Here is a 14,754-nt window from a genome sequence, read left to right as displayed (position 1 = left end):
TTATAGCTTTAATGGCTGCACCATTCTAAAGATGCCACTATTAATGTGAAATAATTATTTTCTTCAATAATTGTAAATCCATTCTTATTCTTTTAGCTTTTTACCAATCCAACTTTTATAGGTAGACTATATACTTCACTTTTGCCATCAACTTAATGGGTGCGATTAATAAAAAATATATGGCGTTCACTCTTCCTTCAACAGTATTTTTTAAGATGTCATCATGAATACATTAATCAATAAGCATAAGTGACATTTTTCTTTCTTGCATCAAGAGAGTTTATAAAAATTGAAAACTATAACTTGAGAACCTTATAACTCATCAGAAAAGGATAAGGATGGAGGTTGCTGAGAGGAGTTTGGGGGAAGATAGGTTAGATAGAGTCAGAAGATGTTCATGGACAAAGAGATTTAAAATTACATATTTAATAGAAATTATAAATGTCAAATTTTATTCTCCAACTGGCACATTTAGACACTGCACTCAGGAACCTCACTGGCCAGCTATATTTATCAACACTTTGATGGAAAAATCATGGAGGACCAGTTTTATAAAATAATTTCTTAAAACCTTTAGTACAGGATTGCATAAACTGGGTCATAAAAGGCAATAAATGTAGAACCTCGGACCATCTTGTATAATTTCAAATTAATAAGCTTTTACTTCTGTGGAAGTTACCCAGTCTCCTAAAGATTTAACCTTTGATCTGTGCTAAAATGGATTGAGACAGAAAACAGACATTAAAATATAAATGAACACAAAGGGCCATTAAATGTTTCTACATGGTGCATTAATATCCACACCACCCACATTCCTGTAAATAGTCACTCCTGCCTCAGGGATAATCAAACCTTTGATGTTCTGGTTGCTCTCTTCCATGACATTGTGGGGTAAATATTAGATTGGGTGAATGGAGAAATCAGGAATCCGGATATCCTGTGCATAAATCATAAAAAGTTAGCAGGCACTTGCAGTGATTAGTTAATAAGGCAAATAAATAGCTTATTGGCCTTTATTGCAAAGGAATTAGAGTTGAGAAATAGGGAGGTTTGTGAGATTACAGCTTGAGTGTTGTGCATAGTTTTTGCTCCATTGTCTAAAAAAGGTGATAGAACTTAGAACACCACAGCACAGTACAGGCCCTTGATGTTGTGCCAACACATATACAGTATTCCTTAAAAAAAGTACTAAACTCTCCCTACCCTGTAACCCTCTATTTTTCTTCCATTCATATGCTTAAGATTCTCTTAAATGCCCCTAATGTTTCAGTCTCCACCACCATCCCTGGCATGGCATTCCAGGCACCCACAACTCTTTGTCTAAAAAAAAATACCTCTGATGACTCCCTTCACTTTGTCTGGTGTTTGCCATTTTTGCCCTGGGAAACAGGTTATAGTTGCATTAGAGCCAATCAAAAAAGATTCATCAGATTAATTTCTGGAAAAAAGAGAACTGTATCATCCAATGAAGCAAACAGATTGGAGATGTATTGTTTGAAGTGGAGAAGAATGAAGGATGACTTTATTGAAACATGTAAGATTATAAGGACATGATGGGATAGATGTTGAGATGTTTCCACCAGAGGGAGAATCTCAATGACAAGCCCTGTCATTTAAAACAGAGATGTGTAGAAATTTCATATCACAGAGGGCAGTAGATCTTTGGAATTCACTACCCCAGAGTGTGACATCAGAGACTGGATGCGGACTGTGAGATTGCTTCATTAAGCACCTTCATACTGTCCACTGCATTAACAGGGAGATCCCAGTGGCCAACCATTTTAATTCCACACACCATTCCTACATGGAGGCATTTATGAAGAAGGTATAATACTTTTAATTTCTTAAGAAATTTGAGGAGACAAGGCATATGGATACTCTATCAAACATCTATATGGGTACTGTGGAAAGCATACTGACTGGTTACATCATGGGCTGGTTTGATAATATGAATGAACTGGAAAGCTGCAGAAAGTAGCAAACATAGCCAACTCCATCACAGGCTCTGACTTCCCATTCACTGCAGGTGTCTGTGTGAGGTGCTGGCTGAAGAAGGCAGCTGACATCATAAAAGAGCTTCATCATCCTGGTTACAACATCTTCTCATTGCATGATGAGTTACAAATAAATTATAAGTTTTAGATTTTCCTTTTCTTAGATGAATAGAAACTGTTAAATTGATAGATGAGAAATTGAGCAAATTTGTTTCCCCATGTATTGTCATCCCTACCCAATTTAGGAATAAGAATAGAGAAATCTGCACCACTGTATTTATAAAAATTTTTATTTAATAATATGTGATAATTGCTTACGCTAAATACAGTTGTTTTTCTGTACAGAAGATGAGATAAATCCAATAGACTTCATGAATCGGGAATGGATCTTTCCAGAAGACACACTCCTATATCACCAACTGACCATGCAATATCGAGGATTCTGTGCCTACACATTGGGTGCAAGACATGGTCTACTTCTCAGAGGTACACAAACAGATCCTTTTTGCTTAAATCAAACCACCCTTAAGTTTCTAGTTTGCAGGGAGTCCAAGCCTGGTTTGTCTAATTGTTCTTAGTCTGAGGGCCTTCAAGCAAGAATGGGAAATGGTGGTGAGGGAAATGATTGGCCATGACATTATTGAATGGTAGAGCAGGCACAAGGGGATGAATGGTCTAGTCCTGATTCTGCTTAACTCTGACTTTTCTTTTAGCTGCCTAAACAATCTAACTACATCAGTATTTTCCCATCATTCCTGTGAGGCTCAAATTTGGCCAAAAGTTCCTGAAATGATACCACAAAGGATCCCTTATGCAAATCTAAGTGTACCATATACCGCATATTAATTAAGTTACTTAAAATATTACATTTTACAAATCTTTCTTTGTTTTCTCTAATTCTGAATGACACATATCAAAGAAGAATGTGTATCAAAAGAAGCTTGTTCAAATTGTTTTAGCAATAGCAAAATATTGTATTGCCATAATTTGGAAGTCTGATACAGATTTGGGTATAGAAAGATGACATGCTGAAGTTCGGAGATGTAACCCACTTGAGAAAATTACTTACAATTTGAGAGATATAGTATATTTTTTGGAAGATATGGTGCCCATATTTACCGAATGTGGGTGTGAATATTTAAATGAAGCTCTGACATTCCCTTTCTCCTTAAGGTCTCGGTATATTAAAAGAAAACCAAGTAATAAGCTCTCCTGTTGGGGGTCTCTCGTCCCCCTTTTTTCTTTTTCTTTTCTTTCTTTTTATTTTAGTAGGGGGATAAGGGAGGAGGGGGCAGTATATGGAGGGGGGGGGGTTCTCTATTTCTTTATTTATGAATGCCATTGATTTGTATTATTAATTATGTGATTTTTTTTGTGGTTTTAAATTTATAAATAAAAGGTTGTGAATTTAAAGATATTTTGAGAGAACTATATACTTGTACTCCAAGTACTCTTCATTCAGCAACAACCTACAGGACCTGACCAATCACCATGTACATCCTGGTCTGGATCGACTTTGCAAATTGCATCACTTTGCATTTGTCTGTATTAAATTCCATTTGCCATTCCTTGGTTCACTTTCCCAGCTGATCAATATCCTGTTGTAAGCTATAGCACCAGTTCTGGTACTTACAAATCGTGACACCTACATTGTCATCCAAATTGTTAATATGTATGACAAATGACATGGGACCCACCATCAATTCCTGTGGTATATCACTAGTCAGAGATTTCAATCTGAGGACAATTCTCCTCTACCACTTTCTGTCTCCTACCAACAAGCCAATTATTCAATTGGTTAGGTCACCATGGATTCTGTGTATTTTAACTTTCTGAACCAGTCAACAATGCAGGCAAAGACCTTTTTAAGATTCATGTAGACTCATCTGCCCATCAAAACCTTCATTGTCAGTTATTTTAAAAAAAACTGCACAGATAGGAAAGGTTTAGAGGAATATGGTCCAAAAAAATCCATGTAAATGGTATTATTGTAGATAGGCGTCTTGATAATCATGAACAAATTAGGCCAAGGGTCTGTTTCTGTGTTGTATGAATCTATGAATCAACAATTTCTTCCCTTCTTCATTATGAATTCCAATAATATTCCCTTAATAGATGTTTGCCAATAAATCCACAATTTTCTGGTCTCTCTGTGAACTTCCTTAAATAATGGACTGAAATTTCAACCTTACAATCTAAAGGAATAACTCTACAATCGAGAGTTTTGGAAGATTATAGTTTAAGAAAAACTGTCATTACTTTTCCTTTAAATTCTGGGTGGTTGTGGGGTTTGTATGTCTTTACTTTTCGCATTATCTGTAATGCTGTCTGATTGTTTGAAATATCCCTGTGAACTGAGTTATTGGAAGCAGCAGCCAGGAAATGTTTTACTATGTGAAAATGGTTTTCATTGAAGTCATGGGAGAACAACAGACAATCATACTGAACATTGTCTGGTGGCTTTCTTGCATAGGTATATCTTAAGCACTTGACAGTGCTTCAATCATACCACGCAGGGGGTCATTATAGGAGCAAAGTAGGAGGATCGTACAGTTAGTGGACTTGTATCCAGAGGCTTGACCTATTGATTCAAAGGCATTAGTTTGAATTCCACAACTGAATCCGGGGATTTTAAGTTCCAGGAATCAATACCCTGCTGTGCCACTGGATCCTGAGTTTTCTCACGTCCACACCCCAATGTGGATGGGAACGTTTCCTCCACAATCTCCATCAGCATTGGAGCACCACAGGGTTGCATACTTAGCCTCCTGCTCTGCTCGCTTTACACCTATGAATGGGTGGTTTAGCACGACAACACCATAAATAAATTTGCTGACGACATCACAGTAAAGGGGTGTATAAAAAGGGGTGATGAATCAGCTTAAAGGAAGGAGATTGAAAATTTGACTGAATAGTGTACTAACAACAACCTCTCACTCAGTCACCAAGACCAAGGAGATGACTTTAGGAAAGGAAAGCCAGAGGTGTATGATCCAGTGATTATTGGGGGATCTGAGGTGGAGAGGGTGAGCAAATTAAAATTCCTGGGAGGACCTTTCCTGGACCCACCATATTAATGCTATCATAGGAACATAGGAAGTAGGAACAGGAGTAGGCCAAAAATGGCCCATCGAGTCATTCAATACGATCATGGCTGATCTAATTTATGACCTAACTCCACCTTCCTGCCTTCTCCCCATATCCCCTAATTCCTCTATCTTGTAAAAATTTATCAAACCGAATTTTAAATATGTTTAATGAGGCAGCCTCAACCACTTCCCTGGTTAGAGAATTCCAAACATTCACTGCTCTCTGGGAAAAACTATTATTCCTCATCTCTGTCCTAAATCTACTCCCCCGAATCTTGACACTGTGTCCTCTCATTTTAGTTTCCCCGGCCAGCTCAAAAAACCTTCCTACATCTATCCTATCCATACCCTTCATATTCCTATATGTTTCTATAAGATCTCCTCTCATTCTTCTGAACTCGAGCGAATACAATCCTAGATGATTTAATCTTTCATCATAAGTCAACCCCTTCATCCCAGGGATCAACCTAGTAAACCTCCTCTGGACCGTCTCCAAAGCCAGTATATCCTTCCTCAAATATGGAGACCAGAACTGGACACAGTACTCCAGGTGCGGTCTCACCAGTACATTATACAGTTGCAACATTACCTCCCTACTCCTGAATTCATTTCCTCTAGCGATGAACGCCAACATTCCATTTGCCTTCTTAATAACCTGCTGCACCTGCAACCCAACTTTTTGCGATTCATGCACAAGTACTGCCAAGTCCCTCTGCACAACAGCATGCGTAGTTTTTCACCCTTTAAATAATATTTAGCTCTTTTATTTTTCTTGCCAAAGTGGATAACCTCATACTTACTAACATTGTAGTTCATCTCCATGAAGAAAGCATGTCAGCACCTCTACTACCTCAGGAGTTTGTGGGAGTTTGGTATGTCATTGGAAACCTTGGCAAACTTCTACAGATGCATAGTGGGAAAGTATGCTGACCAGCTGTATCACGGCCTGCTATGGGGCATCAATCCCTCTGAGTGCAAAGCCTTGCAAAAGGCAGTGGATGCAGACCAGTACATCACAGGCGAAACTCTCCCCACCATCAAGAAAATCTACATGGAAGGCTGGCATCGAAGGGCAGCTGCAATCATCAGGGATCCACACCACACAGGACATGCTCTGTTCTCACTACTTCCATCAGGAAAGAGGTAGAGATTGACAAAGAACTTGTACATCCAGGTTCAAGAATAGTTGCTACCGCTCAAGCATCAAACGCCTGAACAATAACTCACTCAGAGACTCATTTAAGGAACCTTAGTTTGCTCATTATTTATTATTGAATATTTATTTCTCTGCATTTGCAGTTAGTTTGTTTATATTTATTTATTTTGTTTACATTTTTCTTTGGTATATATTTCTTCTTGAGTAGAGTAATTAGAAATTCTGCCTGGCCTGCAGGAAAAGGAATCTCAGGGAGGATGTGATATCATGTATGTACTCTGACAATAAATTGAACTCTTAGCTTTGAAATGCATTTGGAATGTTAATCAACACAACTGAACAGTTGTAAAAGCCCACTTCACTGATGTCCTTCATGAAAGGAAATCTGTTATCATTACCCTATCGGTATTTGTCGTGGCTCCAGATCAGTCTCTGAAGTGGAAGAAGGTAAAGTTTGATGATAAATTGTGGCCTTGATATTAACATTCACATCACAGAAATGAATATTACCAGACATAAACTGTTTTGATCATGTTACAGCATTTCTACAACTATTTGTAGAAATTGTATTAAACTGTTCCACTATTTCCAAATGTCCTTTAGCTGCTCCTGTGCTCATTTTTCTCTCAAACTACCTCAGTGGACTCCTCCTCTACCAGTGTCTCTACCTTTCCCACCTTCATTTATCCAGTATCTTATTATCTCTTTGCGCCCCCCCCCTCTCCTTTTGCTCCCCTTCCCAACTTAGTGTTGACTGCTCATTTCTCTCCATGGATACTGCCTGCTCAAGATACCAATACCTGCAGTTCTTGAATTTCTCACATTAAATAATCTATTTGTTTTCTTTTTGTTCAGGCAATCCAAATATTGGAATTCTTAAATATCAAGAAAAATATTATACCTTCTCCTCAAAAGAAGCTGCCACTGCTTTTGCTCAGAAGCCTGATTATTACATTACTCAGGCAACAGAGGAAGCCAAACACTTTCCAGAGCTCATTCAACTGCTTGAGCTCCATCAGCAGTTTACCTCAGTTGCTCCCTATGCACAGGTAAAGCATCCTTAAGTGCCGCCTCTCTGGGTATAAAGGAAATGGAAATAAACCATGTTATTTGCAGCATCTGAAGGGCTCAGCATGGGAACCTATCACCATTTCAAAGTTCTATGTTTCCATATGGTCATCCAAATTAATTTTCTCAGAACTGAGACCATATCACATTGAGAAATCTGACAAAAATACTGTGGATTTGAACAAAACAAGAAGTTTAGAGTTGGCTTGAGTGCAGATTCCATTTCAATTTTTGAATTCTCAAAATGTATGGGGGTTGTAGGTCAATTAGGGTGTAATTGGATGGCACAGGCTCGTGGGCCAAAAAGGCCTGCTACTATGCTATATTTCTAAAATTAAATTTTTAAAAAGTTAAACTTTAAGATAGTGATGCAGTACTCTTAAAATATTTTTGATTTGTAACTAGCTCGTTGTGTGGATTTTATATCATAGATCAATTGTTTTGGAACAAGGTTCTGAGTATTGGTGATCATATGCACAAAAAGAAAAAGTAAAATCAAAGAGAAATATTAGACATGTCACAATGAAATAAGTGATAGCGCTCCAGTGAAGTAAAGGAAAGCCAAGAATGGGTGATAGATATTCCTGTCGATTTGCACACAACAAAATAAGTCATCCTGTATAGTCCTCAAAATAACTAATGGCATGGCTAAATTTTGAGAAAAGTCTTGCCCAATGCTCCAGTTTCCTGTTGGTATCCTTGGTTATGCTGTAGCATTGGAAGTGCCGACACTTTGATGTACAGATGGGAGAGATATGACTTTGATTCAAAACCACATCAAGTTTCGTGCCATCAAGTCAGACATGGGCAAGGTAATCTATTGATTATCACTTGTCATCTGCCTTCATCTGATAAAGCAGATGCGTTTTGGAGATGTTAATACTGAACCAATGATAGGAACTTACTAAAGCTAATGAACATAAAACCACAAAAGCAGAATTAGAAAAAATAATATACTAAAGCCTGAAAAATCCCCACAGTGCTGCGTAAGGGTTTTAATAACTGAAGGAAGTGCTCATGTTTTTAGTCATAGCTTCCAAAGATTCTTTGATTCAAGAATTGCCGCTTATGGATGGAAGTAACATCAACTTCCTTCAAAGATTTGTGCTGGGATTTTGACTACTTACCATATGCATTACAGGGTTGGATAACACAACAGAGAGCCATGTATTCAAATTTGCGAATGGCACAAAAATTAATAAGTGTAAATAAGATCATGAAATTATAAAGTGCCATTGATAGATTATGCAAATAGGCAAAATTGTGGCAGATTTCAACTCGCTGTGAAGTCATCCTTTGTATCAAAAATGATAGGTATTAATATTATGAATGGGGAAATTATGAACAATTGTTTTCCAATGTGATTAAGTGGCCCATGTGACAAATCTTTGAAATTACGTACTAAAATATTTTTTATGGCTAATGAAATGTTATTAATCTTTATATCAAAAGGGCTGGAATGTAAAGGGAAGTTTTGCTGCAACTGTAAGAAGTACTGATTAGTTCATATCAGTAGAGTTATTTTTTCTGAGCATCACATCTGAAAAAGATAATGTTGACTTTAAAAGAATTGCAAATCTGATTCATCAAGATATTATCAAGGTTCCAAGGGTTAGATTACATGGAGATATATAAGTGAAAGACAACAAAGGACATTTAGAACATAGAAATGCACAGTACAGACCAGTGTTGTGCCGACTTAATAACCTACTTAAACAACTGCTTTGAATTTCCTTACTGCAAAGCCCTCCATTTTTCTCAGTTTCATATAGTCACTGAAAAGATTCTAATTTTGACATAGGCAACAATCAAAAGATACAAAAGGTTATTTCATATTCTCATCCATTAATTGCATTTTAGTAAGCTGTGACAAAGGATATTCATTCATCTACAGAATCAAATTTGATGGTGAAGCAACCTGTGATCAAACTTCACTGAAAATTATTATTCGTGATCATTGAAGCCAGGTACTGAAAAGCTGCCAGAACAGTTTAATAGAGGAGAAAAAAGAAAAAAAAACCCACTACGTTATTTGATAGATTTTCCTTCAAACTATTTCTGGAGACTTAGGTGGGAATGGCAGGTCTGAAGACGTAGACAAATTAAATAATCAATTACAATTCAGACAACAAACCATTTTTAAGACAATTTTTCTTTCTGGCATTATCTTTTCTTCCTAAATTCCAGCCAGAGAGATGCCTGAGACCCATTGTAAAATGTGACAGCTGCACACAAACTGACACTCACATCCTGGAACCAAACATTGTCAGATCATACGAATGGAATGAGTGGGAGTTGAGAAGAAAAGCAATAAAGCTGGTAGGATCACATAATTTCAAATACATTTGTTAAGTTTTTGAAATTAAAACCAAAAAAGCAAAGCTACCATTAGCTATCTATCTCTTTGTTTAAAAAAAATGCCTGGCATGCACATGAGGGTTACTACACCACTTTGAAGACATTTTATTATTCATGGAATGCAGTCGCTGATGAGCAGTAATTAGGTAGGAGGATCTATTCCATATTGATATGGAACAGTTACTCTGATATGTTCACTAAATGTAATTGGAAGTTAAACTGACATCTACTGTGAGGAAATGCTTTGAGAGGTTGATCATGGTCAGAATTAACATGTACCTAAGCAGAGGTCTGGACCCACTGCATTTTGCCTTTTATTACAATATCATTAGCTTTCCACTCAGCTCTGGATCACCTCGAAAGCAGAAGTTCATACATATAGCTGCTCTTCATAGACTACAGGTCAACCTTCAACATTATTATTCCTGCAGTGGTGGTCAGGAAGCTCAAAACCCTGGGCCTCTGCACCCAACTCTGCAGCTGAATCTTTGTCTTCCTCATCGGAAGACCACAGTCAGTTGAATTGGAAATAATGTCTCCTCTTCACTGACTATCATTGCAAGTGCACCTCAAAGATGCGTACTTAGCCCACTGCTCTACACCATGACTGTGTGGTCAGGCACAATTCCAATGCCTTCTACAAATTTGCCAATGACACCATGGCTTTTGGCAGAAACACAAACGGCAATGAGGAAGCATACAGGATCAAGATAGATCAGCTCATTGAGTGGTATCACATCAACAATCTTGCACTCAACATTAGCAAACCAAAGAGATGACACCACCCAGTCCTCATCACGGGCTCAGTAGCGGAGAGGATTAAGAGCTTCAAATTCTTGGGTGTTCACATCCAAAGATCTGTCCTGGATCCTCCATGTCGATGCAATCTTGAGGAAGGCTCTCCAATGGCTATATTTTGAGAGGTCTTTGAGAAGATTCAGTATGCACCATCTACACTGTTTCTTTCCTCACAGGTGGAAAGAAGTTGATGAGAATGTTACAGGGCAGATTGGTACAATAACTAATTTTACAGGGCAGAAGTTGATGAGAATGTTACAGGGCAGATTGGTACAATAACTAATTTTACAGGGCAGAAGTTGATGAGAATGTTACAGGGCAGATTGGTACAATAACTAATTTTACAGGGCAGAAGTTGATGAGAATGTTACAGGGCAGATTGGTACAATAACTAATTTTACAGGGCAGAAGTTGATGAGAATGTTACAGGGCAGATTGGTACAATAACTAATTTTACAGGGCAGAAGTTGATGAGAATGTTACAGGGCAGATTGGTGCAATAACTAATTTTACAGGGCAGAAGTTGATGAGAATGTTACAGGGCAGATTGGTACAATAACTAATTTTACAGGGCAGAAGTTGATGAGAATGTTACAGGGCAGATTGGTACAATAACTAATTGATGTCAGATGGGTGTAAATGGGTGGTTGATTATATGGACTGAGTAAACCAAAGGGACCATTTCTGTTCTGTAACTCGAGATGCTGCCTGACCAATTTAGTACTTGAATCATCTTTCCAGCATCCTGGAATTTTTTGCTTATTGAATATAAAATTTTCTGCAATTTTGATCATCACACAGAGAATGTACATTCATCATATAATTTTTGATTCTGTAAAACTTTTTTTAAAATTGTGATTGATGTTAAATGCAATAATTCTGCAGAATAATGACATTTTGTATTTTTTTAATTTCCTAAGGCAAACCTGCGCCAGAAGGTCACTCGTTACATGCAGACAACTCTGAGCCATATGAGAAGAGATAACGCGACCCAAGTCTACCTTCCTAAGAATAGGGCAGTACAGACCAAGCGGGATAATTCCTGCAATGTGCCAAAGCCTCAGGTCTTCTATGCTGGTCTTCGTGGGGGAAATGTGACAGAGCCTACGCGTGTGAATAAATTCAACTTAACAAGAGCTGTAGATGAAACATAAAATTAAGATTCCTTCAACCCAGAAAGCTTTCATATTCTTTCTTTCTAACTAAAATTTGTCACTTTTAACTATCAGATGTAGCATTAAGCTAAAAGTAAACAATGACATTTTTTAAATACAGTAAAACCCCTGGTATCAAGTAAAAAAATTAAAATAAATAAGAATAAAATAACAGGTAAAAAGATGTACATTAAAAAAATTGTAAATGTTGTCTGAAGTAACACATAAACCTACGGAGAAGATAGAAGCAAATATTTAGCCAACAGGGTGCTTTGGTCATGCTTTGCTTGTAGCAGCTATTTGAATAAAGTCCTGGCATCGCCCAGGATGAAGAGCTGGTTGATGCCGCTTGCCATTGTGGTGACTCTCTTAAAGCATATCATTGTCCCTGCTTAGTAAGAGTTGCCGTGGTCACAGGCTTTATCTGTAAACTTGGTGGGGGTGGGGGGGAAGGTGGGTTTAATTAACGATAATGTGATTGTTCGTCTTTGGGCAGCTCCCAGGAGAAGGAACCTGCAGATGCAGTGACAGTTAAATATTTTCAAAGAATGCGAGTGAAAATAAAGTAAACTGCTTTAAGGTTTATTTATTCATGCAAGTGAAGTTTGTTCAGTGGAAGTATAGTGCAGTATTTTAAACTGTTTATTCTTAATACAGGTGTATTAGTTAGATATTGTAAATCTCAAGCAATTCGAAAAAACACTCATCTACCAATCTACATAAGTGCCAGATGCCAGCAGTTTTACTGTATATGGACAACTGAACATTTTGCAGCTCTAATTTTCTTATGGCAGTAGGATTTATTACCTTTCGGCAGGATTCTGACTTTGAGGTCGATGATCACAATCACGTGGAGGATAGCTTCATGCCGTTGGCTCCTCTGCCAGGCACATACATCAAATGTCCAACTCTGCCGTTCCAGGGTAACAAATGTAACAAAACATATTGTCAGTAGTATAAAACTAACTCTCATAACAATTCAGCACTAGTACAAATCTATATACTGTATCAGGTCGATTAAACTTGTTGATGAAAAGTTGTTGACTGCAGATTAGATCTATGAAATTTAGACATTCAGTGCAACTGTTTCAAAAATTTTAGATATGCTAACAGCAGTTTATTGTAGACCAAGCATCTTCTTAAATTAGCCTCCAGCCTAATCAGTGCAAATGTTTAAGTTGGCAATCAGGTACTCCTCTAGTAATGAGAAATAAGGAGTTTGGGAAAGGTAAAATTGTATTTCACAGCATAATTTTAAGTTTAGAAGAGAAATGTTTAAAGGAGAGCTAAGGGGCACATTTTTCATGTTATGGGTAATAATGGAAGGAGTGGCAAAGGCAGGTACAATTACTACAATTAAAAGACGTTTGGCATATACTGTTGTGTTTGGAAAAAGGTATCAGGTGGGTTCACGGAGAGATGAGTCTGGACATGTGATACAATCAAAGGTCACTTTATTGAGAACACAGGAGACAAACAGGGGAAGATGTTTCTTTCTTTGGCTTGGCTTCGCGGACGAAGATTTATGGAGGGGGTAAAAAGTCCACGTCAGCTGCAGGCTCGTTTGTGGCTGACAAGTCCGATGCGGGACAGGCAGACACGATTGCAGCGGTTGCAGGGGAAAATTGGTTGGTTGGGGTTGGGTGTTGGGTTTTTCCTCCTTTGCCTTTTGTCAGTGAGGTTTACTCCACTACTAAATAACAATATAGACAGTCACATTGGACCCAGGTTGGACTCTTATATCAGTGGCTGCCTATCTTCTACACGGTATGAATCAACAACTATAACAGTACAAGCAGGCACATTGGGCACAAGGGACTCCGATACCAGTGGCTCCTTACCCTACTTCGGAAATTTCTTCATGCAGAGAGCAGTTGATCTCTAGAATCACCCTCTCAGGAATTATGGTCAAAGAATGCACACAGGCTGTGGGCTGCTGGTGACTTGCAGACAGGGGATCCACATGGGCTGTGGGCTGCTGGAGACTGGCTTATGGGAATCAGGTCTCTAAACCAGGATTCGAGAGGGTGCTGAGATGAGGGGCTCCTGAAGGATCTCGGGACCTGAAGGTTTCCTAATCATATCAGAGGTTTGGATCTGGAGTCTGGTGCCAACGACTTGAACTGGACTCTGTGCAGCTGCGGAGCTGCAGGAGTGCTGGAGGTGAATCCACAGACAATGTCTCTGAAGGGACATTTTATTGCTTCTCTTTCTCTTATTGTTCGGGGCACTGGGCAATGCTCATAGTGACTCTATTTGCCTCACAGTAGACAAAAGTTGAAGTATATCATGTGTATTACATTTTTATGTCTCATTACATGATAATAAAATGAACTTTGAATTAATTACTCTAGAAAATTGTGGAGGCCAGCTCTTTACAAGTATTTAAAACTGGTGGGAGATAATTTTTGGAATAGTATAGACATCTTCCACAGAGGACAAGCTGAGGCCAGGATCAGATCAGCTATGATCACATTAGAACATAATAAAGAGGAGCAGGAGTGGGCCATACAGCTTATCGAGCCTGCTCCTCCATTCAATGGGATCACAGTTTTTCTCCACCATATCCCTTAATTCCCTTACTATGTAAAAATCTATCCAACCTTGTTATAGTCTCAACTGTTTCAATGGGCAGTGAATTCCAGATTCCACACATTTTGGGAAAAGTAGTTCCTTCTCATCTCCATCCTAATTCACCAGGCTGATACCTGGACTTATGAGGAAAGATTGCGCAAATTGGGATTGTACTCGCTGGAGTTTAGAAGATTGAGAGGGGATCTCATAGAGACCTATAAAATTCTGGCAGGACTGGACAGAATGGATGCAGATGGGATGTTTCCAATGATGGGAAAATCCAGAACGTGGGGCCATGGTTTGAGGATAATAGGCAAACCATTTAGGACCGAGATGAGGAGGAATTTCTTTACCCAGAGGGTGGTGAATCTGTGAAATTCATTGCCACAGAGGGCAGTAGAGGCAGGTTCATTAAATATATTTAAGAGGGAATTAGATCTATTTCTTCAGTATAAGGGTATTAAAGGTTACGGAGAGAAGGCGGGGACGGGGTACTGAACTTTAAGATCAGTCATGATCTCGTTGAATGGTGGAGCAGGCTCGAAGGGTCAAATGACCTACTC

At 38.4% G+C, this 14,754-nt stretch overlaps 1 protein-coding gene across 3 annotated transcripts in view; it reads left to right on the top strand.

Annotated features, from left to right (window-relative positions):
• Positions 1-11,634, top strand: part of cfap206 (cilia and flagella associated protein 206) — a 57,708-nt gene extending 46,074 nt beyond the window's left edge. For 2 of the 3 annotated variants that reach the window (XM_069887375.1, XM_069887373.1), the window contains 4 exons: positions 2,340-2,480; positions 7,095-7,288; positions 9,495-9,626; positions 11,384-11,634. In XM_069887375.1, coding sequence (XP_069743476.1) covers positions 2,340-2,480; positions 7,095-7,288; positions 9,495-9,626; positions 11,384-11,617 — 701 coding nt within the window. In that variant the 3' untranslated portion in view covers positions 11,618-11,634. The remainder of the gene's footprint in view (positions 1-2,339; positions 2,481-7,094; positions 7,289-9,494; positions 9,627-11,383) is intronic. The other variant, XM_069887374.1, reaches the window with a different exon arrangement.
• Positions 11,635-14,754: the final 3,120 nt, after the last annotated feature.

Source organism: Narcine bancroftii, chromosome 6 (assembly GCF_036971445.1).
Source record: "Narcine bancroftii isolate sNarBan1 chromosome 6, sNarBan1.hap1, whole genome shotgun sequence".
NCBI lineage: Eukaryota > Metazoa > Chordata > Chondrichthyes > Torpediniformes > Narcinidae > Narcine > Narcine bancroftii.
This window is presented reverse-complemented; position numbering and strand designations above follow the sequence as displayed.